We start from the raw sequence: 24,965 nt of genomic DNA, 5'->3' as shown, positions 1-24,965 counted from the left end.
TCTGTAATATACAGCTATAATTCTACATACCCATACAGTTGAATTTGTAGCTTACAAGTAAGATAATGCATGGAAAGCACTTAACTGACTTCCAGGCACATAGTAACTATTAATGAATGAGAGCACATTGTTACTATGGCTACCTCCGCCATAAGGATTGCCAAGGTTATTACTGGTATCATTTCATATTTATATTGATTGGCATTTAATCATTTCCTGTTTGTATCAATTAATACTTTGATAAATAGGTCAAAACCCTCTGTTAGTCCCTTATAGTTTTCTTTGAAATATTCTGATCTATAAAATTCCAGAGTTTATGAGCTACGGCTCTGGATGATTATATGTCATTTGTTTCTAACTGCCTGACAAGAGGTCTCTTACAGTCTTACAGTCTCTCACTATAATTCCAACTGGATTCTCGAATCCTTAAGAGGTCGCTATAGCTGTGCTTCTCAAACTTTAATGTGCATATAAGTCATGTGTGATTTTATTAAAATACAGATTCTGATTCTGTAGGTAATTCTGTATTTCTGAGAAGTTCCCAGGTGATGTAAGTGCTTCTGTCCAAGGATCCCCCTTTGAACAGCAAAAATTTAGAACATTTCCTTTCTTGATATATCAGTTTCTCTGCATCTTAGTATACTCTATGGACCCTTTTTAAATCATTATATCTCACTTCAAATCATCCAGGAGCTGTAAGTTCTGTTGTAATATCCCCTGATTCCAATCTAATTAACTTTGAAAAATGGAATTCCATTTGTTCTCTGAAGATAGTCTTGTCACTCATCCGTTTTACATTGCATGGTTAGGGGAAGTAGACAATGAAATGAGTGTTCGTCTTGCAACTGGTTTCCCAGAATAACAATGTAGATACATGGGCAAAAAGATTAAAATAGCCACACCTACCTCACCTGGAGAACTGTAAACTTTGTTGGATAGGCCTGAATGCCCTCGTAACCATTGCTCTGGATGGAGCCACCGATTCCAGTGACCTGGCTGATCTTCTCTACATTGAATTTGGGAATGGGTTTGAGTACAGAACCCAGCTCACTATTGGAATGAGGGACCTTGGGAGCCGGCTGTCAAAGCAACTGGTAAGTGACTTAGAAAAGGCTCATGATTTTCAATTTTCTGATTGTTTTGTATATAGATTTAATATTTATGCTGACAAATCTGAACTAATTTTTGTTCACTTGAGTGTGAAAAAAGACTTCTGAATTAGTGAACAGCCTAAAGAAGAGAGTGTTTTGAAAAAAATAAGGTAATATGGTAGAGATACATCAAAGCATGTTTAGTTACTCTCCTTGGCAAAAAAGGAAAGAAATTGATAGCACCTACAATTATGCCCAAATTACAGCCACGGAATGTAATGACAGGGTGAATCCACTGCTCCCTCAGCCTGCTGGTTTTCACATCCCTTGTGGGTCCTAAGTGTCACGGCTCACCGCAGTGAGTATAATTTTCGCGTTTAAGACATGTACTTTCCGGGCAACACGGCTGGTAAAGGAGAGCTGACTGCACTTGGAGTTCAACCAAAGGAAGAGGCCCCTGCCCCGATGTTGGAGGAAGAACAGAGCAGCATGATGATGGACCCCTGTGTCATACTGTGTGCACGGTCCAAAGCTTTGTAAAAGTCTTGACTGCAATGTTTGCCTTGTGAATTCTCTTTAGAACCAGATGTCTACATGGATGCATCCCAGTCCCATTTCTTTCAGAAACATACAAGGATTCAAACTAGAGGGGTGAAGGGTTAGCAGGTTATGTGGCACCAATTTCACCTTCATAACTGAATAATAATCTTCCATTTGCTTATGATTTATAACTTCTCTCTTTTTTTAAAGCTTTTATTTATTTATTTGACAGAGAGAGAGATCACAAGTAGGCAGAGAGGCAGGCAGAGAGAGAGGAGGAAGCAGGCTCCCCGCGGAGCAGAGAGCCCGATGCGGGGCTCGATCCCAGAACCCTGAGATCATGACCTGAGCCGAAGGCAGCGGCTTAATCCACTGAGCCACCCAGGCGCCCCGATTTATAACTTCTATAATCAGCACATGAAGACACTTTCCAATAACATACTAGCTCCTATTTTTCACCTGTAGCATTTGTATGTAAAGAGATGTTTAAACACCATTGTTCAGTGTAGTAATTATGTAAAAATAATTACTTCAAGAACATGAAGTTCTGTTGGAATTGCTTTCTACATGGGAAGACTGTGTCTTTTTCACAAAAGACCTTTTTTTCCCTACTATTTTTGTTTTCCTGTCTTTGAAATCTGTATTGGTAGTTCATAGAGGGAGGAAGTTAATTCTTCAAAATAAGCCTGTCAGTGTTTCAATATCACATCAGTGCAATATGGTTAAAAAAAAAACCTTAATTTTAGAAATAGATCAATTTTAACGTTAATAGTAAAAGACCTAATGCTGTAGGGTGTTAGTGATCCAAAGAAAATTGGTATTATCTAATAGAAAATCACAGAATCCAGTTTGTTATTTGATTTCACACATTTCAAGTTTTATTGGTTTTTCTGACATTTTCAGGGGAAAAATTTTTTCTAATGGCTGAAAAGTAACATTATATAATAAACACAGAAGTACAATTGCTAAGTGATTATTATAACAAAAGATTTCCATTTTTCATCACACTAGAACTTTTTTAAAGATTTTATTTATTTATTTGACAGAGAGAGAGATCACAAGTAGGCAGAGAGGCAGACACAGAGATGGGAGGGGGGATCCAGGATCCCTGCTGAGCTGAGAGCCCAATGCAGGGTTCAATCCCAGGACCCTGAGATCATGACTTGAGCCAAAGGCAGAGGCTTAACCCATCACACCAGAATTTTGCTGGGAAAATTTTCAACACAAAGATTGATTCTATCCCACCAAGGGTAAGCATGGTGTTTAATGCAAACTGGATTTTCCTAAAAATAAAACTTGTGGGTTAATTGTAGAAATGTAGTGGAATATGTCAATTTTTTTAGAAGATGACTATGTTCAGGATAAAATTCACTAATATTTTTCTATATATAATATGGTTTTTTGTTCAGGGTATAAAGGGGAATCTTCTCCCCATTCCCCATCCTCTATAGCAAGGGTTTGGAAATGTTGAGTGTGTAATTGGTGTTTTTGAAATCCTGTCACACAAACTTTTCTGGAAGTGTTTACCATTGGACTCCATTCCAAGCACTATGACATCAGGCACTGTTTCTAAATTCTCTAGCCTACAAAGATTTCATGAAACAGGGAAAGTTTTATTGAACAAAATATTGGGGGCAGAATTATATATATAAGGTGATCAGCAACACCATGGTCAATGCTGGGATGGGGTGGGAACAAGAGACCACATTAGTAAATTAGTAGATTAGATTAGCATTTGAGAATTATATTAGTAGATTAGATTAGCATTTTGAGAATACAAAAACCTCTTTGAGGAAACAAGCCATAAGAGACTCAACAATAGAAAACAAACTGAGGGTTGAGGGAGGGAGGTAGAGAATAAGCTGGACGATGATGGGATTAAGAAGGGAACTTGTTGGGATGAGCTTTGGGTGTTGTGAGTGAGAACCACTGAATTCTACTCCAGAAACCAATATTGTACTGCATGTTAACTATATAAAATTTAAATTGGAAAAGTAAACTTCTTGAGTTGATGCTGAAGTCCCCATAGGGTAGAGAATGCATACCATAGAAGGAAGGATAGCAGCTGAAGAATGTCTCACGCACTGTATCTGGAGCACAGTTACATTAATGGGGAACAGGTTTCTGAAACTGTGGAAGAAGCCTAAATGACACTGTTGAGAGTGTATGTGGGATTTGGAAAGCAATGCCACCCAATGTCATGAATTTCTTACTCTTCCCCAAGGTTAATGTTGCTGAAAGGACATGCTGCTGTTTATTCTGCAAGTGCATTGGAGGGGATGGCATAATGGGGGATCCTGGACCACCCGGGAAAAAGGTGATTTTGGTTAAGATTTAAGGTTTACTTTATTTGAATGTAGTATGTCTTTCAGACATGGGTTTAGGTAGAAACAAAGGATGATTTTCACTTCTAGATAGAGCCTCTGAGGTAACTACTTATTCTCCATACAATTAGATAGTCCTGGCTTTCCCTTGGCATTCTAAATGGGAGTCTTCTCAAAAGCTTTCAGTTCAAGTGTCAGGAGAACAACTGCCAAGATCCTTGATTATCTAGTGTTCCAGCAGTGATGACAATAACCGAAGAAATCAACTGTGATCTCGGTGTGGAATAATGAAAATCTCCTGAATACCAATGTCATTTCAATTTCCACTTTTAATGACTGCAGAGCCATTTAAATAAAGCAGGGAATGTTTTGGGTAGTCTGCTGATAAGCAAATTAGATCAGCTCACCCTATCCTCACAAAAGATGTGGCAATGTTTCAGTCAGCTTTAGCCAGACCAAAAATGTCACAGATAATATGCACAAAATTGCCAGTCATAAAACAGTAGCCAACAATAGATTTATATATCTCCTAACCAAAAAAAAAGTGTATATACTCTTATAAAAAATATGATTTGGAAAAAAAATATGATTTGGGGAGTTAGGAATTGCTAAAATATGTGCAGACATACTATGGATGTGTTTAATAATTTCAATACTGCTTGTTTACATGTATGTTTGATTTGTGAATAATTTGTAGATAGCACCATAACTCCCAAATCAACATGTTCGTGTCTCTGAAGAAAATTTTCAAACTATTTCCTGAATCCTTCCACTTGATGTAAGGAGAATGGTAGATTTTTTATATTTAAAGCTGGGCTCAGAAAGAATGAAAAGAAATGTGTGTGGTCTATTTTTCTATGTGTAGCATAAATCCTAAAAAAGATGTTTTTTAATACAAAGAGGATAATTCTAGTCTGTCAAGGGCAAATATAGCTGTGTTCACTAGAAGGTTTGTCTGAGAAAAAAATATTCTAGCTCTATATATAACCCCAGAGAGAGTTATGGATGGCATTATGACCCACACATTGCACACACCCTTGAGTTATCTGGATACTTGTTTCAAAACTACATTTATTTTTATGTGTATAAATACGACCTAGGTTGTGGAGATCGGATTTTTTTTTTCAAACTCCTGTAATTCTACATAAAGTAAAACTATAATGAAAGATTTTTTGCTTGATTACCTTTGGTTTTTGGTCTGTGGAGTGCTAATGCATTCTTCGTTTTCTTATTTCCAGGGATCCCCAGGTTTTAAAGGCAGTGAGGGCTATCTGGGAGAGGAAGGCATTGCTGTAAGTCAAGGTTTCTTTAAGCCTCTATTCCTGAGAACATATCTACAATAGGAAATCATTTGTGTCAAGTCAGAAGGAAACAAAAAAGAATTCATGTGCAAAATCTGAGGTCTTTTCTAATTCTCATCGGGCTTTGCTTCTGGTGGTCAATAATGGTTTATTAACCTACTGTCTCCTCTTTGGCTGTTCGCCAACGCTACACAATGAACTTAATGTGGAAGTTATTTTCTTCACCAGGGGACTCAAATCACTGCCATTTCCCCCTTCCTGATCCATTTTACACAGGTAAACCAACCCCCACATTATTTATCAAGGACCTCTACTCTTTCTCACATCGATCCATCCATCCATCCGTCCACCCATCCATCCTTCTTCCTTTCTTCCTTCCATCTGTGTATTCATTTAACAGTTATATATTGAGCATCTTACCATTTACCATAATAAATGAACTTCTCCATCCATGTATTCATCTAACAAATATATATTAAAGCATTCTACCATGTTTCAGGCACAGTGCTAGACTCTAGAAATAAAAAAAAAAAAAAAGAAAAGAAAAAATATGATTCCTATCTCAGGTAACTTCAGACTAGTGGAGAGGCAAATGAGACAACCTTGTTTCTAGTTGCTATACATAAGGATTGTTCCAGTGGTACAATCAGGTGCATCGTGGCAAAGCACAGCAGAACGAATACTTAACAGCCTTGGTAGCAATTGAGGCTTGGGAAAGGAAGGCTGCAAACAAGGGATAATGTTTGGGCAGACATCTGAAGGACAAATAGATATTTCTTCAGTTAAAGTTTGTGGGAGAGAACATGTTACTAGAGAGAGAACAATGTGTTCAAGGATATGACTGAGTCAGAATTTGTGTGTGTGTGTGTGTGTGTGTGTGTGTGTGTGTGTGTGTGTGTGTGTATGTGTAGAATAGCACATAACCAACCTGATTGGAAGCCAGGACACAGTGAGGAAGTTATGTGGTAAGCAAGACCCAGATTATAGGGAATCCTGACGATCCTACAGAAGATTTGGTGTCTTCCAGTTGATGGGCAGTCACTGAATGATATTAGGCACAGGAGTGAAAAATGACTGGGGCATGGATTTAGAGCATACTTAGGTGATGTATTGATGCTAATAAGGCAGGGTTACAGGTAGAAGTCTTGCAGTAGTCGGCGCAACACAAAGCAGTCCTAATCTTAGTTGGGGGCAGTATGAGTGGTTAAGGAGGATGAATGTATGTAATTGTGACCTGGGGAGAGAGAAGCAGAAGATGACCTCTTTGTTTCCAGATCACAAGACTGCACAGACTAGTGGGGTTACCAAGACAAGGATTGTAGGAATGACATTTGGTTAAAGACAGAAAAAGAGGGAAAATAAATTTTTGGATTAGAAATCATGCTTAAGGGGCGCCTGGGTGGCTCAGTGGATTAAGCCGCTGCCTTCGGCTCAGGTCATGATCTCAGGGTCCTGGGATCGAGCCCCGCATCGGGCTCTCTGCTCTGCAGGGAGACTGCTTCCTCCTCTCTCTCTGCCTGCCTCTCTGCCTACTTGTGATCTCTCTCTCTGTCAAATAAATAAATAAAATCTTTAAAAAAAAAAAATCATGCTTAGATCTTCGTTAGATCATACCTAGAACATCCTTCTCTGGGACCTCACCAATTCGTCATTATCTGTTCCCGGAATATCGCCTGAAATTTTGACAATACGTTTCAGCTGCCACTTGTTTGTATGTCTGTTTTATTTATGAAGCACCCTTCCTAGGGCAGTATCCAGGTGGGATCCAAAGCAAGGTCTATCATCAGAATAGTTCTAATTTACTTCCATTCTCAGGTTTAATAAGCATGAATTCTGGATTGCAAACCACGAGCATTTATGCATTTTTTCCAACACAAAACTTGTAAAATTTCTAAGAATCCAGAGTACAATGGAAAAAGCTCATCCAGGTATGTTCTCTTTCTCAGGGAGACCGAGGAGCCAGTGGCCCAGTGGGAGAGCAAGGCACTAAGGGATGCTATGGTGCCAAAGGTCCTAAGGTAAGCATTGCATAAGGCATTATGAAGTCTTCCCAACATCACTTCCACTTTCTTACACTAACCACTACTGTCCTTTCTATTTTCAGGGAAACAGGGGACTAAATGGACAGGAGGTATGGTACCAATCATATCCATTTACCTGCCCATCTGTTACTTAGAAATATTTTTATTTTTTGAAACTACTGACCAACAGATCATGCACATGAAATTTCTCTTGATCTTCCTTTACTGCCAGCATTTAGATTTTGCTCATTCTTGTCTTTTATTGCAGGCAAGTTGTATTATTTGTTCACAATTTCTATTATTCGGCAATCTTTGTTATTACTCAGGACTAGGCTGTATATGGAAGGCAAAACTAGACTTGTCGGGTGTCTGACTTCTTTCCACATAAATGTGTAATACACTCTACTCTGCTCACATCTGTCTTTTCAGGGAGAAGTTGGAGAAAGTGGAATTGGTGGATTAAATGGAGAACAGGTAGAGCCTTTTCTTTGTCCCAGAAAGACCCTTCTGAGCTATTTCTCATCAAGAAGATGGAAATTTGAGTTTATGCTTCTGTTTTTTTAGGGTGAGAGTGGTCTTCCTGGAGAGAAAGGAGAAAAGGGTGATGAAGGATCCCAGGTAGGGATTCAATAAAGGGACAACAAGAAAAATGTCCTGGCAGTTAGAGGTGTGACCAACAGAGTAGAACAGCTACCCTAAGCATATCAGTCAACGAGTGCCACAAAACTGCTTTGTGACAATCACACTTGATCTTAGCCAAAAGGCCGAGAAGCGATGCTTTGTGACAATCAATCACAAAACCTCAACTGCATGCAGCAATAAACATTTCTTTCCTGTGTATCTGAGGTTTGCAGCCCAGATCCCTGGTCTAGGCTGAGCGTGGCTGACCTTGGCTCAGCTATCTGTAGGTTGGCTGGTGGCTTTATCCCGCATGTCTCTTATCTTCCTCCTAGGACCAGGAAGCCCTGTCTTGGCTTTCACCTTTTCGTGGCCATAGCAGATGCCCAAGGGAACAAGTAGAAACACACAGGTTCTCTCAAGGTCTCTAAGGCTTAGACTTGGAACTCTCACAGCAACACTTCTATCTCTTTCTGTTGGTCAGATTAAGTCACGGCCAAACTCGGGGTTTAGGGATTCATGTCCCACCACAGCTGGAAAGCATTACAGAGCGACATGGCAAAGGGTGTAGATACAGAAGTAAAGAATTAGGGCCATGAATGAAAAGCAGCTACCACACTAAAAATGGTAGCGGGGTGTTAACAAGAGTCTGTAGTGTGGGGCGGCACACTGAAAGTGTAAGCCACTCATTCCCATCTAGAGCAGAGCAGGCACCGACGGCAGCCATACTGTCATCATTCACTTTGCCTTTGGAGAGTGAACAGCTGAGCCAGAAACCCAATTTCTAGCGGATACAACCACCTTGAAGAAAATGGATAATATCTCTGAATCACAGCTGCTTCATTAAAGATACAGTTATCATATGGTTTCACTTATTTGTGGAGCATGAGAAATAACACGGAGGACATGGGGAGATGGAAAGGAGAAGGGAGTTGAGGGAAATTGGAAGGGGAGATGAACCATGAGAGAGAATGGACTCTGAAAAACAGTCTGAGGGTCTTGAAGGGGCGGGGGTTGGAGGTTGGGGAACCAGGTGGTGGGTATTATGGAGGGCACATATTGCATGGAGCACTGGGTGCGGTGCATAAACAATAAATTCTGGTACACTGAATAGAATTTTTTTTAATTAAAAAAATTTTTTAAAAAGATAAAAACAATACCTGGTTTATAAAGTAGCTGTAAAAACTAAGACAACAAATATGTCTGGAACAGAGATTTCATCACTGTGGTAAATAATTGAGATTACTCTTAGATTATTTACATGATGCCTGAAACTATTTTTTTGGTTGTCCAGCTTAAAAAATAACTCTAGTAGAAAAATTAAATTATTCAAATCAGGGAGAAGATAAGCTCTTTGCTTTTACTAATGTTATTAAAAATTCTTGTCTTGTCCTTCTGATCTGTCTTATCTTTAGGGCAGCCCAGGAAAGCGAGGGGTTCCTGGTGACCGAGGTGCAAAGGGCCTGCGAGGAGACCCTGTAAGTGTTGGGGCTGTGTGGGCTGTGAACTAACAGGGCTTGGTTCCCATCAGCTTTTTATAAGTAGAGAACCCCACTTTGTGATAGTACAGTAGCAATCCTGAGTTCAGATCATCACAGGGACAACTCTTGTCAAATTTTAAAAGCAGTTCCCTTGTGCTAGGTCCTCTTCATCTATGGAATGAGCAGGGACAGTGAGAAGATCTTGTCCATCGCTGGAACATTTGAGAATACATATTCAGAATCATTATCGTGGTTTGGAGCCATGAAGGAATTACAGTCCCCTCCATTCTCTTCCTCTGAATACCTCAAAATATGGATAGGGTGGAAGAAACAAAGCCATCTCTTTTCTTCCATTCTCTAAGAGTCTTTTTCAATTAAAATTTTCTTGAATCCAAGCCCAGCTAGGACTATATCAGGCAACACCTGATATGACACAAAGGTGCCCGCTCTCTGGGATACAACCTAGCTGAATAGGCATGACCCACACCAATGTACGGGACATGCCAGGTCCAGTGAAACATCAGTGCCATAGGACTTCTGTCACCCCACCCACACAAAAGTAAGTCTCCCAAATCTTAATGAATTAAGATTTAGGTTTGTTTATTAAACTTTTCTGCTGAGATATAATTGACATAGAACATTGCATAAACTTAAGGGGTTATAAGGTATTGATTAGGTAACATTTATGTAATTCAATATGATTTATGTAATTCAATATACCACCATAGAGTTAGCTAACTCCTATATTGTGTCACAGAATTATCATTTGTTTTTGTGATGAGAACATTTAAGAGCTAGTCTCTTAGCAGCTGTGAAGTATATGATATACTATTGTTGTCTATAATCACCATGCTGGGCATTATCTCTAGAACTTGGTTTGGAACTATAACATTGGAAAAGTACACATTACAAATGCACAGCTTGATGAATGTAAATGTACCTGTGTACTCAGCACCCAGGTGAACAAATAGGATATCCCAGAAATCACCCCCCCATGTCTACGTCAATCATTACCAGCCCCACCCAAAGGTAATCACTGTCCTAAAACCATAAATCAGTTCTACCCATGTACCTGAACTTTAAGTAAATAGAATCATAAGGGACACACTCTTCTGTTTCTGGCTACTTTGGCTCAAATTTATGCTTGTGAAATTCATCCAGGTTTTTCAGGTAACAATAGTTCATTCAGTCTCATTAAACTTAAGCCTTTTTACCAGTTTTCCAAAAACGTTGTACTAATTCACACTTCCACTAGCAACGTACCATAGCAGTGTACTACACACACACATCAGAATGGCTAAATTTTTTAAAAGCTGACAATAATAATTGCTGAATTATGGATGTGGGGCAAATGGGACACTCTCAGGACTTTGTATACTGGAGGAGGAGTTACTAAAGACAATGGATTGATCAGAGAAAGAATTTAGGGCAACAGATTGAGAAATATAAATGTTAGGTACCCAACGAAGATAACTGTTTTAAAGCAGAGGAATTGGCTCTTGAAGACTACATTGTTTAATAAGTGATTTTTTTTAAAAAAGATTTTATTTATTTGACAGAGATCACAAGTAGGTAGAGAGGCAGGCAGAGAGAGAGGAGGAAGCAGGCTCCCTGCTGAGCAGAGAGCCTGATGTGGGGCTCGATCCCAGCACCCTGGAATCATGACCTGAGCCAAAGGCAGAGGCTTTAACCCACTGAGCCACCCAGGCACCCCTAAGTGACATTTTTTTGATAATAGTCTGATGACCTGAGAATTTTGAAACAACTTCAAAGTACCTAATTAGAAATTAAAAGCTATTGGGGTGCCTGGGTGGCTCAGTGGGTTAAAGCCTCTGCCTTCAGCTCAGGTCATGATCCTAGGATCCTGGGATTGAGCCCCGCATCGGGCTCTCTGCTTGGCGGAGAACCTTCTTCCCCCCGTCCCCTCTCTCTGTCTACTTGTGATCTCTGTCTGTCAAATAAATAAATAAAATCTTTAAAAAAAATCCAAAACCAAAAACTATCCATAATAAAATAATAAATAGTAGTTCAAAATACATTTCAGTCATCTATATATGAAGGCTGAAATTTCCTTGGGATATTGCTATAAAATTGCCATGCGCTTTGGCCAGAACCCCCCCCCCCCGAATTGTCTGCTAAGTTGTCTGTGCAATTCCTTAACACTTTCAAAAGAATCTGAATAATGTAAGATGGTTTTATTCTTTTTAATGTTCTATGACTTTAAGAGGGCTGAAAATTCAACCTGCTAGAACTTTGTGATGTGCTGTTTGTCATGATACTAATTTTAGATAGTTTTTTTAATGCATGATAATTCTTCCCACCCACTTGGGAGTATACATCTCAAATTGAAGACAATTCTCTGAGCCTTTTTATATGTGGTTTTTATGGGTTACTATTTCAGGAAAAATTTGGGAGAGCAAGATTGATTGAATAACTGGAACCCACACATGATCAGATTATTCATAGGAATGCATACAAATGGCACAAATTCCTGAAAGTCTGTGCTTATTCAGACAGAACTTCCGATCACATGAAATCTAGTTTGGCTGTTTGGAATTTCCTATTTTTAAAAATCTCATATAATCTCCTGTGATACAGGGGAAGAAAACTGAACCAGATCATTTGAGCTACAGAATTTAGTAAGGTTCATCATTCTAAAACATGTCATTATTAGAAGCCCATGTTGAATCATAAATTTGTTCTTTTGTCCAGTTGCATAGAAAGAAAAAACTTGAAAGACTGGACAGATCATATTCAGACTGACCGAACAACTAGAATGTTCTATTCTGTAGCATGTAACTTTTTAAATGCCATCTCTTCAATTAAATAGTTTAGAGTTGGACCTCAACAAGTTATTTATACATCCAGCGGAATAAAATTTTGCACTTTACATTATCTTTTCCTTTTTTGGCCAAAATACAATTCTCTAATATTGTAATTTAGGTGTACCCTGTTTAGAGAACTTAACAGACAAATATTAAACTTAAACCAGAAATTGTAGAAAATAATCTTTGGCTTTAGTATATGGGGGAGAGAATGAATTTTTCACATAAATTCTGGTAATCTCAGCTATAAAGTAAATTCTAAGTTCATCTTTTTCTCTCTGATAGCCTACAAACTCTGTAAGCATAGAAACTATTTATTTAAAAATCTTTCTAAGTATTTGGAACAATGACATGTCCCTGTTGGTGATCTCAAATTACTTATTGATTGATGAAGTTAATCTGGGCTGCTGTCAGCCAAACAGCCCAGCAGCTGGCACTCAGCAGGACTGGATACTTCTTGTCCCCTCTCAATTTATTAGAGCATTGACTAAACTGACTGGCTCAATTGATTGTCCCAGCATCATGGTGATACTGCCCTGTTGGTGGTCACAACTATCCAAGATAGAAAGCTTTCAGTCTGGCCTGCAAAGGATAATGTCCCACAATGAGTTCCTGCTAGAATGTTTGTATGAGTACTGGGGGAAACTCAAGATTCCAGAATTTAAGGAGCTAGAAGGCTACCGGGTGTCCAAGAGAAGAAAGAGATTGGATGGCAGATACAGTCCTCAGTGCTTCTCAGTGTACTTATGTTCTTGTGGTGGAACCCATGACAAATGTCTCCCTTCTCCCAAAGGTAGGGGAGAGTAAAATTCTAACAACCTCAAGTATAAACTTGTGTAGACCCCAAGAAAGAAGAGCAAACATTAAGACAAGGGGTGGCAGTAGTGAGAAGGGGTACCTCCAGACCCAGGATGAGAATTGTCATAAACCCAAACCATGTCACCCTTCTTCTCTTGGTGATGCCTTCTGTGGTGAGCTCTTGCTCCTCCCCGCCCACATACACACACAAATTCACCTTATGTCTCTATTCTCTTCTGATAATGCAGAACATAGGACAAAAAGAAATCATGTGTAAGCCATTTGTAATTTTTACCTATCTATGCTTTTAAATGGATTGGGCTTACTTTGTCAATTTTTTTTCAAGGGGAGTGAGTAAATGTATTATATGCAGTTACATTTTTAAGGAGAGATATTCAAAGTTTTTCTTTGTTTTCTGTTTTTTTAGGGAGTTCCTGGATTTGACAATACCATAGAAGGACCTAAGGGCTTGAAAGGACAACGTGGAAGACAAGTAATTATGTGGACATTTGAAAGTAAACTTGCAATGATGTACATACTTGATACAGAAGAAAACATTTTTAGGAGCAAATGTATATTTTCCTCCTCCTTATCTGCTACTCTAGGATCCAAAAAGCATTCCTTTGTTCTTCTGAATTTGGGGTGACTTGCTTCACCAAGCATTTATGAATGCAAACATCTAAGCCCCAACTTAAAATGTAGGGCTAGCTGATGGAAAGAACAAGCCAGTAAATTGTTGTCCTTTCCAGGATACAGAAGTCACATACCCTAAGAAGACTTTGTATTATTTGTAGTACATGATAAAAAGAAAAAGATCTGGTAGATCTATACAACTTATAAACTAAGGTAAATCTCTTGGGATTAATATCATGAAATCTCACAAACCACAATGTGACCATCTAACCTTATTGTTCAGAATTTTTAAAAAGTGTAATTATCTGGAAAATAAGTTTCTGTCATTCTTCTTGATGAGGAAGTTCCCTTGGTGACTTCACCTGGGGGAGCGGTCTGATGTGGTGGAAAGAACTTTACTTTGGGGACGGGCCCTCATGCTCTGTGCCTCACCGGCTCTGTGGCCTTGGGCCATTTTCTGTAAAGCTCAATTTTCTCATCTACAAAATAGGATAAATAGCCTCCTTTTGAAGGTTATGATGGGAATTCAGTGACTGACCTTGCCACATCATAACCCTTAAGTAAAAGCTACCTGCCATTTTTACTAAGTGGTAATTGTAAGTCTCACATGTTTCAGTATAGACTCGCAATTTTTCCTTCATTTTCTATTTTGGGAAGACGTATGAGTATTGTGAGATTTTATTCACATGCGGCTATTAATCTATACAGATTAGCCAATTGGAACAAGAAGTCTAAAGCTAGAAATCCAAACCAGTCATAGCCGTACCTGACGCATGCATCATTATCCACTGTGGCAACACAGTGAGGATAGATTGATTCAGATACTCTATAACTTACACCCAAAGACAAGTTAGACAGTGGTGATGAACAGCTCAAGTCATGTCATTAGCATTTTGTCCTATAGTTCCTCATTTCCTGCATAGACACATGGTTTATAACCAGTGGAAGCAATCCACATCCAGAGGGAGGATAACTCCGTAGTGTGCCCGCATCCACTCTCCCTGCAGCACTAGCAGATGTTGAAGAGGAAATGTGTCAGTGCTGTCTAATTTTGTTGCCCATCTGTCTGTTCGCTTGACAGGGTAGAAGAGGCTGGCCAGGCCCTCCTGGAACACCAGGCTCCAGAAGAAAGACAGTAAGAGCCCTTCTAGACAAGGAGACCCACTGCTCTGGTAGCCTATATTGTGATAAAAATGGCTGATTGTGGGGAGGGGTTGGGATTGTTCTGCTGGGGCTCGCTACCTGGGGGACACTTGGGAAAGCTCTGAGAACATAGCTGGCGGACCACATGTGGAAAGCCCCGGAAAAGCTGAGGCAGGAAGGTGCTGGTTGCAAGGGAAATTACTGATCAGGAGAAAGTCTAGGCAAAGAGAACAAAAAGCCAACTAGGGCAAGAGTGGTGAAAGTTTGGCCTTCTCGTACACTAATTGCCATTGCCAGTATGTCATTTTGAGTCCCAGACTCCATTCTTCTGCCGAATTTTATGACTGCTTGGGAAAGTCAGTCCTAGTGTAAGTCCTCTGTTTTTCTGAATTCACTGCCTCGCGAAGAAGGTGTGTGTTCCAGGACACAAACACGTTCTTGGTGGAGTATAATAGCTGATCCTCTGAACTTCTCAAACAAGACAATGCATAACAAATGCAGTGTACTAAACTAGTTTTTATTTGTGCTCAGTTCTAAAGCATATATGTAGAGTACTAACTGAGATTTGGTTGATATACAACATATTAGTTTCAGGTGTATAACGTGATTTGATATGTATCTGTGGCTGTGAAATAATTGCCACAATAAATCTAGTTAACACCACCATGTGTAGTTACAAATTTTTCCTTATACTGAAACTTTTAAGATCTACTCTCTTAGCAACTTTCAAGTACATAGTATGGCATTATTAGCTATAGTCTCCATGCTGTACATTACATTCCTATAATTTATTTTATGACTAGAAGTTTGTACCTTCTGACCCATTTTACCCATTTTATCCACCCACCACTCCTTACTTCTGGCAACTACTGAAAGTTCTCTGTGTCTAGAAGTCAAGTGTTTGGAGTTATTTGGGGTTTTTAAAAATATTTTTAAGATTCTACATATTAATGAGGCCATACAGCATTTGTCTTTTTCTGACTTATTTCACTTAGTATAATGCCTTCAGGGTCTATCCATGTTGTTGCAAATGACAGGATCTCCTTTTTTTATTGGCTGAATAGTATTCTGATATCTATATATCTATATCTATCTATATATCTCTATCTCTATCTATATCTCACATATCCCTTATCCATTCATTCATCAGTGGATGCTTATGTTGCTTCCATGTTTGGGCTATTGTGTAAGTAATGCTGCAATAAACACAGGGGTGCAAATATCTTTTTTTTTATTTGTTTATTTACAGCATAACAGTGTTCATTGTTTTGGCATCACACCTAGTGCTCCATGCAGTACCTGCCTTCCCTATTACCCACCACCTGGTTCCTCAACCTCCCACCCCCCTGCCCCTTCAAAACCCTCTGGTTGTTTTTCAGAGTCCATAGTCTCTCATGGTTCATCTCCCCTTCCAGTTTCCCTCAACTCCCTCTCCTCTCCATCTCCCCATGTCCTCCATGTTCTTTGTTATGCTCCACAAATAAGTGAAACCATATGATACTTGACTCTCTCTGCTTGACTTATTTCACTCAGCATAATCTCTTCCAGTCCCGTCCATGTTGCTACAAAAGTTGGGTATTCGTCCTTTCTGATGGAGGCATAATACTCCATTGTGTATATGTACCACATCTTCCTTATCCGCAAATATCTTTTTTATGAGTGTTCTCATTTCCTTTGGATATATAAACCCAGAAGTGGAATTGCTGGATCATAAGGTAGCTCTATGTTTAATTTTTTGAGGAACCCCATACCATGGAAAAACTAGAATGAAATTGGATCATTTGTTTATGCAACCTTTTGGGGTCTAATTTATTTGTTTTGTCATATTTTTTCAATAAGTACTTTTTTTTTAATTTGACAGAGTTCACAAGTAGGCAGAGGGGCAGGCAGAGAGAGAGGGGAAAGCAGGCTCCCTGCTGAGCAGAGAGCCTGATGTGGGGCTTGAACCCAGGATCCTAAGATCATGACTTGAGCTGAAGGCAGAGGCTTTAACCCACTGAGCCACCCAGTGCCCCTCAATAAGTACTTTTTTTTAAAAGTTTCTGTGCCCGACCACTTGGAAGAGCACAGAAACTATAAAAGAAAACTTTTATCTAATAAGAGATAACTAATTAAATACACTTAAATGCTTGCATTACGTTCTATATTAGACCTGTCTTTTTTTCATTTGCAGAATTTCCTTTCCATTCTTCGTTGTCTAGCTTTCTTCAACTTCCTCCACCTTCCTCCTCAATTCTTTATGCTATTTATTGGGCACAGATAGAAATTAGTTTGATATATTGCATTTTTTATGCATTGTATTTTCTGAGCAGAAGTTCATAGAACCACCTATTACACTTCATCAAGAAAATATTTTTGTAACTTGGAACACCTCTTCTTTGCTAGGCAGAGAAAATGGAAATGGAAACAGAAGTTACATTTAAAACATGCAGAATTTAGTTGTTGGGAAAACACTTTATTACTGCTGCTGTGTTAATGCACCTAAAGATAAAGCAATACATTTGCTATTCATTTCACTTTCTAAAAGGGTGTAGCCAGCTTACATACCCTGGGAAAATATTTTGAACTTAAAGAATATCATCCAAGATTTCCTGGCATGGGATGTGTGCTTTTATTGTTTTATAGAGGCTATAGTCTCTCTAGAGGCTAACACAGTATCACCATGTATTGTTTAAACTGCACAACTCCAGAGAAATATGTCCCCATTTGTGTTATAGATTCAGCAATGTCATTCAGGAGTAAAATTGAGACTTCCAGCTAAAGATGGCAAAATCCCTATGTTTTTTTTTCCTATTCCTTTTTGTGCAACTTACCAAAAACAACACAAGAAATTAGAAAGAGATTAACAAAGAGTGACCACATGTGATGACAAATATTGGCCAGTTCTTTGTAAATCTAGAGCCTAATGAAGGGAGGCTTTGGAAAACTTATACCTATACTTCAGACCTCACCAGGGATCAGATTTCTCTAGAAGGAGTTTTTGGGTTTTGAGAAAATCAGCGAATATAGCCATAGGAAGTGTAGCAGAAGAGGCAGAAATCATGGGAAACTAAGTATTTCGTTTTTAATATCTACAACCAGCAGTCTGGTCCATGGAGGCAGCAAAGATTGAAGAAACAGTGACTATTGTAAAGCTATGATTTAAGGGGCTTTATGTGAGTTCCACGAATCTCTTAAACACCCAGATTTGAAGGGAGAGGTAGCATGAGTTAAAGAAATACTTCATGGTGAGAAAGGTTTGAGACAACATATCTATATCAAAGCCACTGACCTAGGTCCTGCTACACCACATACAGTTACTCAGTAAGTAGGTGGCCCTCTTCAAAAGTGATTAATAATCAGAAATATTATTAATCTTCATTATTAAATGGTTATTAAGACTTATGTATAGAAAGAAGAGGAAAATGACATGAGCAAAGGGCAAATAAACCCTCCCTGGGAGGGGAATTATTCAAGGAAAAGACAGAACGACTCTGGCAAATAGTTCTCTAAAGTCTCGAAAAAACTAGGGCTTTGCGATTGCTCTAAAAAGAGTCTAAGGAACTGACAAGATGACAGAAAGTGAAGAAATTAAGCTGGTGGTGTTTGGGGGTGATCAATGTGCAATATAGGTTATGAGCAACAAAAAAATAGAATAAATAAGACTAAAATGTAGTTGGACATATAGTAATCAAGAAAGTACAAAAGCAATGATAGAGATAGACAATGGAGAGCCAACAACTGTACAATTTGCATTTCTGGATATTGTAAAAATATCTAGAAGTATAATAAAGAGAATTTTTTATAAAATTCTCAAATGTGCAGTATAAAAGGCATCTTCTGACTCAGAAAAAAACTGATACAAAACATTAACACTGAGGTACATCCTAGTGAAATTACCAAACTTATTATGTAAAGGAAGAAACTCCAAGAATTTCCAAAAGAAGGAAAACCCAGTCTGTCTTCAGCCTTCTTCACAACAATCAGGGCCAAAAGGGAGAGCAGTAGAATAGGTAGAGTTCTGAGGGAAATCCAGGGGTCCAAGATTTTCATACCCACCTGAGTAGTCCTTTGTACATATGAGTAATTAATATGATACAGCCTTAGAAAACTCAGGCAATACAGCCCCCATTTATTTTGTTCTTCTATTAAATTTAAGTAAAATTCAATACATTTTAATTTTATAATAGCATACATACCATGATCCTTTCTTAATTAAATATTTAGAACTCTATCTGTAAACATGCATAAAAAGATGGCGGGAATCATGATTGCCAAATGTTAACAATAGATTTATCTACATAGGATTTGGGATGACTTAAATTTTTATTGTTTTTTTTCCTGCTTTTGAATATTTAAAGATCAGCCTGTATCATATTTATAATAATGGTAAAGTCATTATCCTTTCAGAAAGAAGAAAAATTTATACCACTAACTGAAAATCTCTGAAATTAAAGAGGGCACAGATTGCATGAAGCACTGGTGGTTATATGCAAACAATGAGTCCTGGAACACTACATCAAAAACTAATTACATACTGTATAGTGCCTAACATAACACAACAAAAATGAAGGAAAGAAAGAGGGAGGGAAGGAAAGAAGGAAGAATTTTTAAAAATGTAGATAGATAGTAAGTATTGAGGACTCCTTTGTGCAACAAGATTCTGCTGAACTGAAAAGTGATTGGAGGATGGTGGTAGGGTGTGGCATGCAGGGAAATTACAGCGGTTGAACAACTCAGAGCTACAAAATCAAATAAGACCTAGTTCTTACTCTCAAGGAACCTAGAATCATGTTAAGATTCAAGGGATGGTGTCTCAACCTATTATTGACTTTGGATCAGGTAATTCTTTGTTGTGTGGAGTTGTTTTGTGCATTGCAGGATGCATAGTGTTATCCCTGGCTGTATCCATGAGGTGTCAGCAACACCTCCAACTTGTGACAACGAAAACTGTCTCCAGACATTGCCAGCTGTTGCCAGTGAAGGGGGTTTGTAAATCCCCCTCTTGCAGTTTGAAACCACTATTGAGAGGGGGATGGAACTTCAGGGATAGCAAGCTGTGCCAGCAGTGTGTAATGGGTTGGGTTGAGAGGGTCAGGGGAGTAGGATCAGGATCAGAAAGCCACAGCACTGGCGTAGAAGGTAGGAACAGGAGATTGGTTCTTTCTGACCCAAACTTCACTGAGAATTAGAACAGATTCTTGTGCCATGGATAATGAGAAGCAACCCTAGCCTCATACTAAAACATGGCCTTCAGTCCTATTCAGTCTAGAGGGCTGTTAGTTATGCTTTTCCCTTTTCAACTCTCTTGGCACTACTTTAAGGGGCAGCTAGAAGTGCCCCCAGGTGGGCAGTCAGTCATCATTGTGAATGACTGTCCTGCTTTTTTTCCCTGAGGACTATGTCTCAAATCAGTCTATACCTGTCCGGGAAAGTGAGTCCTGGTAAACCATCAGAAAGCCAGGCTACAAGGGCCCAACAAGACTGAGTATCCTGTTCTAGGTCTTCTTACTTGCAGGATGACTTTGGGGATATTTTCTTTCTTTCTTTCTTTCTTTTTTTAAAGACCTTATTTATTTATTTGAGAGAGAGAGAGAGAGATCACAAGTAGGCAGAGAGGTAGGCGGGGCGGGGGGGAGGGGGGAGGGAAGCAGGCTCCCCGCTGAGCAGGGAGCCCAATGCAGGGCTCAATCCCAGGACCCTGAGATCATGACCTGAGCTGAAGGCAGAGGATTAACCCACTGAGCCACCCAGGTGCCCCTGATATTTTCTTTCTTGATGTGCTCATTCACATGTCCTTTCACAGATAAGTTAGGCTGTGTGGATGTGTTACCAGACAACTGCAAGCCCATGGGCAGACCCGTGAAGACATTTTGGGATTTAATCTTTCCCATCTAAAACATTAAAATATGTAAAAAAAAAAAAAAAAAAAAAAAAGTAAAATAATCTCCCCCATTTTCTTGTTTTCTTTCAGTTTCTCACACCTACCCAAGGTATCTCAAACCCATGATTTCCATTTGAAATTTAAATCCCAAATATCCATTATGAAAGCCCTAGGTGATGACTTCCAGAGAGGTTTCCATTATTTGCATGAAAGAGGGTTAAAGTCTGTCTCCTCTATTAGGAAGAGCTTATAAACTCCTGCCTAGGGACAGAAGTCAGTTTCTACTTACCACCACTCACCCCAGTGCCTCTAGGGAGCAGGAGCTAAATGTTGAGATGGCTAATTTTAAACCCTTTCAAAGTCAAACTTTAAAGATCAGACACCATGTTTCTTGATATTATTTCAAACACTGTGACAGTGGACCAGAGAAAGATTTTTGGATATAAGGTCCAAATTTCATATCCCATATCCAGTTTCATATCCCATAAATCATATCCTATAGGAAGCCCTTTATTTTGCCTGAATATAGGTTCAGCTGTGCCTACCACACCCAGGTGTATCCACTTAAAGCCCAAGTCTGGCCATGCACATTTTCTGCTCTAAGGGCCCCAGTGGTTTTGATAAAGGGAGTATGAACCCTTCAGTTTAGTAATCCTACTACTCCCCTCTTTCCTTACACCTTTGACCCAGAAATAGTCAAATACACACTATCAAATACACTTCCTGTTTTCCTGCCTCTACTTCATTATTTAGGCTATACCCTTTACTAGAAAGACTTCTTTCATTTTCCTCTACTCATCAAACTCCTAACATTCTGTGAACCCCATATCAAAAGTATCTTCCAGGGTGTCTGGCTTGTTTTAGTCAGTAGAGCATGAGACTTTTGGTCTCGGGGTTGTGAATTCGAGCTTCACCTTGGGTGTAGAGATTACTTAAAAAAACTTTTAAAAATAATCTCCCTCTAGGAATATTTTCCTAATTTGACAAACTGGATATAATTGCTTTCTTTGAAACCCATATTCCATCTTCCCCTTTCTTATGGCATTTGCCATACTATGCCTTGTAAATATTGTAATATTTATCTCTTCACCCCCAAACCCAAAATATGAGGGTCTCCTGAGGTGAAGAACTATGTGTGTGTGTATGTGTGTGAAATCTTTATGCTCCCGTCGTTCTTGTACAAATGCTTTGTAGGTAATAGATTATTGGCAGATATTTTTCTTAATATGACTGAAGAATTGAACCAGAACAGATAAACCCTTGGAGAGAGCTTCTCTTCCTCACTCTGACAGAGAGGATTTAAACTCATCTCAAAATGTTAAAGAGATCTCCATTTCTCCAGATATACATAGTCTGTTTCCTAAATAACAATAGATTTTAACTGAAATATGATTAGAAGAATTTAGAGACTGCAGTACTGGCCTCACATAGAATTTTGATCTAACTATCTCAAATTTCCATCAAGAAAATGTTATCTGATATATACTGAGTTTTGCAAATCCTGGTGTCAGTCTTGCTATGACTTTACTGAGACATCCTAAGTTAGACAATACAACATCTTTGTGTGATTTTTGGATTGTTGATCTGAAATATATCCAGGCCCTGACCTTACATATGAGAGAGTATTAGGGAAATTCCACTGATTATGTAGTGCTATTATTTTGATTGACTATTTCATTAACCTCCTGAATCGAGAACTTCTGAATGCTTGGGCTGATTCGCTGATTTTTGACAGATAAGCCTATTTTTTGGCTTTTTAGGGGGAAGAGGGTAAAATTAGTCTGGTTATCTTTAGATTCTGAAATTAATCTATAATAAAGTTCAAATGAGTCAATTCTCCTAGTTTTTCCTCTGGCTTCCCACCTTGTGGCCACTCCACTCCTGATTTTTAGCTTACTTGATAGTACTTTGGAAAAATGCAAAGAAATTAAATTCAAATCAGCCAATTTTGGAGCTTGTGATCAGATCTAGTAATAGTTTAGGGGAGGACAAATTATTGACCACAAACTGTTCTCTTAAGTATGTACAGGTTTCAGTTTTCTCTGTGATTTTAATAACCTATTGCCCTAGGATAAGAAATTCAGAATTGGCAACATTTTACTGTCCTGGTGCAGTGGATAATTACATGTTTTAAGCAATATGTGGGTGCTTAAAAAAAATATGCTTTGAGTGAGTGCCTTAAGGTGTTCATTACTGATTTAAATATAAAAAGCATTTTTTTCAGAGTTAATGGTATCTACCTTTCCTATTTTAGGCAGCTCATGGCCGAAGGGGACATACAGGCCCACAGGTATAATGATTTTTTTTTTCTTAACTCCAGATGATAAGTACCGTGTGTCCAGTCAAGGAATAAGAATAAAGGCTCTGAGAAACCTCTTTAAGACTAAGGTTCTTTCACTTTTTGATGATATTAGTTGTGGAATAAAATGTTAGAAATATTTTATACTACAATTTCAAGAACTCAAATCATAATATGAAGACTTGGGCAGTCCAACCAAAGACTATAAAAAAAATTAATGACAAGAGACACTAGTTGGCCCAATTACTATTAAATTTAACTTTGGATTTCATGTGCAAACTAGTAACTCAGTTGAGTGATCTTTTAGATTTTTGTTCAATTAACTCTGAAATCTTACAATTTATATAAACCCTTTATAACCTGGGAGTACATACAGCAAAACTCTGGTACATATTGGACATTCTGAGTGTTTTATTCAAAAGTTTACTGTACCAAATATTGTATCCTATCTTCTTTGTACATGTTGGTGATATACATGCCTCATGTATCTGTAATATTTATGAAAAAGAAATTGTGACTTAGAATTTATGCAATTGAGGAAGCACAGACCCTCAGGTTGAAAATACAATGAGGATAAACAATAAATCCGCTCTCAATCACATCATGGTGAAACTCTGGAATGCTAAAGATAAAACATCTTAAACATGACCAGAGAGAAAAAGCATTTTTACCCTTGAAAGGAATAACAAATTATATTGCAGCAACTTATATTTGGCAATAAAACATGACAGAAAACAAAATGATATATGCAGGTACAGAAGAAAAATAGCTGTTAATTTAGAATTTTATACCTAGCTGAACTGTGAATGAACATGTAGACATTTTCAGACCAACACCAAGAGAGTTTACCATTTACAGACATTACTCAAACACACTTCAAGGTTAGACCTCAACAAAAAGGAAAAAAAAATCCAGAACAACAGCATGAAATAAGATTGAGGAGAGAACGTGTTGACAAATTCCTCTGAGATCTAGGAAAAGGCAATTAGCAAGGGACATTCAATCACGTCTATGTAATAAATGGGGCATAAACTTAGGCTATCCCAATAGTTGATGAAATTATGCTTTTTAATCCTTCCTCTTCTTTGGAATTCTTATCTCTGTAAGAGTTCAAGGCAATGTGAAGATACTGCTCAAATTTTGACACAGAGATATTTAATCTATTTGAATATAGTGTGGTAAGATGTCTGGATATTTTTGAAGAAAATGTAAACCAAATTTCTTCAGGCCAAATGCCCAAGTGAAATACATTACAAACATTACAGAAAAAAAGGAATGTGTGAGTGTGCATATGTATAAAAACTTGAAAGAAAATATACCAACATAGTAACTGTGGTTGTCTCTGCTTGAAGAGATTATAGAAAATTTTTATTTCTTCATCTTTCATTTTTTTGCCAAAGATCCTGCACTGACATCATGGTTAACAGTATATAATCTTGTACATAAAGGAAACAAAATTCTTAGGAAACTGTGTTAACAGGTTGATTCTCTTTCACCACAGGGGAAAACAGGCATCCCAGGCCCAGATGGACTTGAAGGCTCATGGGGACTTAAAGGCCCTCAGGTACATATCAGAACTAATCAGGGTTTGAGAACATAGAGAAGAATCTGGAGTCTTGATGGAATCCTTCAAACCTCTTTGCAGAAATACAGATGTTTCAAGTGTTTTCAGGGAAATAAAGTAAGGAAGTAACAAGTCCAGAATTTGGCCTCCTTTAAGTTTTGTCCTGTTAAGAGGTGAAAAGAGAACATGCTGGGTAGGGCCCTTGTGCAATGAGTTCAAGCTAGCTAGGATATCTAGGGGAGACCTTGAACCAAAGAAAATGTTGAGCCCCAAAACTGGGAATTTTGGTCAATGTAGCATAGTAAGAACCCAGAACACACATATCTGGACGCCTGTGTGGTAGAAAAACTGGCTCTACTCTAGGAAAGAATTGTTCCAAATATAGCTGAAGTCTTCCGCGGAGTGATCTATAGTGTGGCACTCAGCCTACCTTCTTGCTCACTTCCCCAGAGAGCTGCCTCCAG

General features: G+C 38.5%; 1 protein-coding gene across 1 annotated transcript in view; it reads left to right on the top strand.

Annotated features, from left to right (window-relative positions):
• Positions 1–24,965, top strand: part of LOC123940957 (collagen alpha-6(VI) chain) — a 157,341-nt gene that overhangs the window by 61,015 nt on the left and 71,361 nt on the right. Inside the window, exons 12-23 of the mRNA XM_046004037.1 lie at positions 940–1,094; positions 3,856–3,948; positions 5,194–5,247; positions 7,203–7,274; positions 7,361–7,387; positions 7,707–7,751; positions 7,842–7,895; positions 9,311–9,373; positions 13,427–13,492; positions 14,714–14,767; positions 22,893–22,928; positions 24,439–24,501. Coding sequence (XP_045859993.1) covers positions 940–1,094; positions 3,856–3,948; positions 5,194–5,247; positions 7,203–7,274; positions 7,361–7,387; positions 7,707–7,751; positions 7,842–7,895; positions 9,311–9,373; positions 13,427–13,492; positions 14,714–14,767; positions 22,893–22,928; positions 24,439–24,501 — 782 coding nt within the window. The remainder of the gene's footprint in view (positions 1–939; positions 1,095–3,855; positions 3,949–5,193; positions 5,248–7,202; positions 7,275–7,360; positions 7,388–7,706; positions 7,752–7,841; positions 7,896–9,310; positions 9,374–13,426; positions 13,493–14,713; positions 14,768–22,892; positions 22,929–24,438; positions 24,502–24,965) is intronic.

Source organism: Meles meles, chromosome 4 (assembly GCF_922984935.1).
Source record: "Meles meles chromosome 4, mMelMel3.1 paternal haplotype, whole genome shotgun sequence".
In the NCBI taxonomy this organism is placed as follows: Eukaryota; Metazoa; Chordata; class Mammalia; order Carnivora; family Mustelidae; genus Meles; species Meles meles.
The sequence above is the reverse complement of the archived record's forward strand: the minus strand, read 5'-3'. Positions and strand labels throughout refer to the sequence as shown.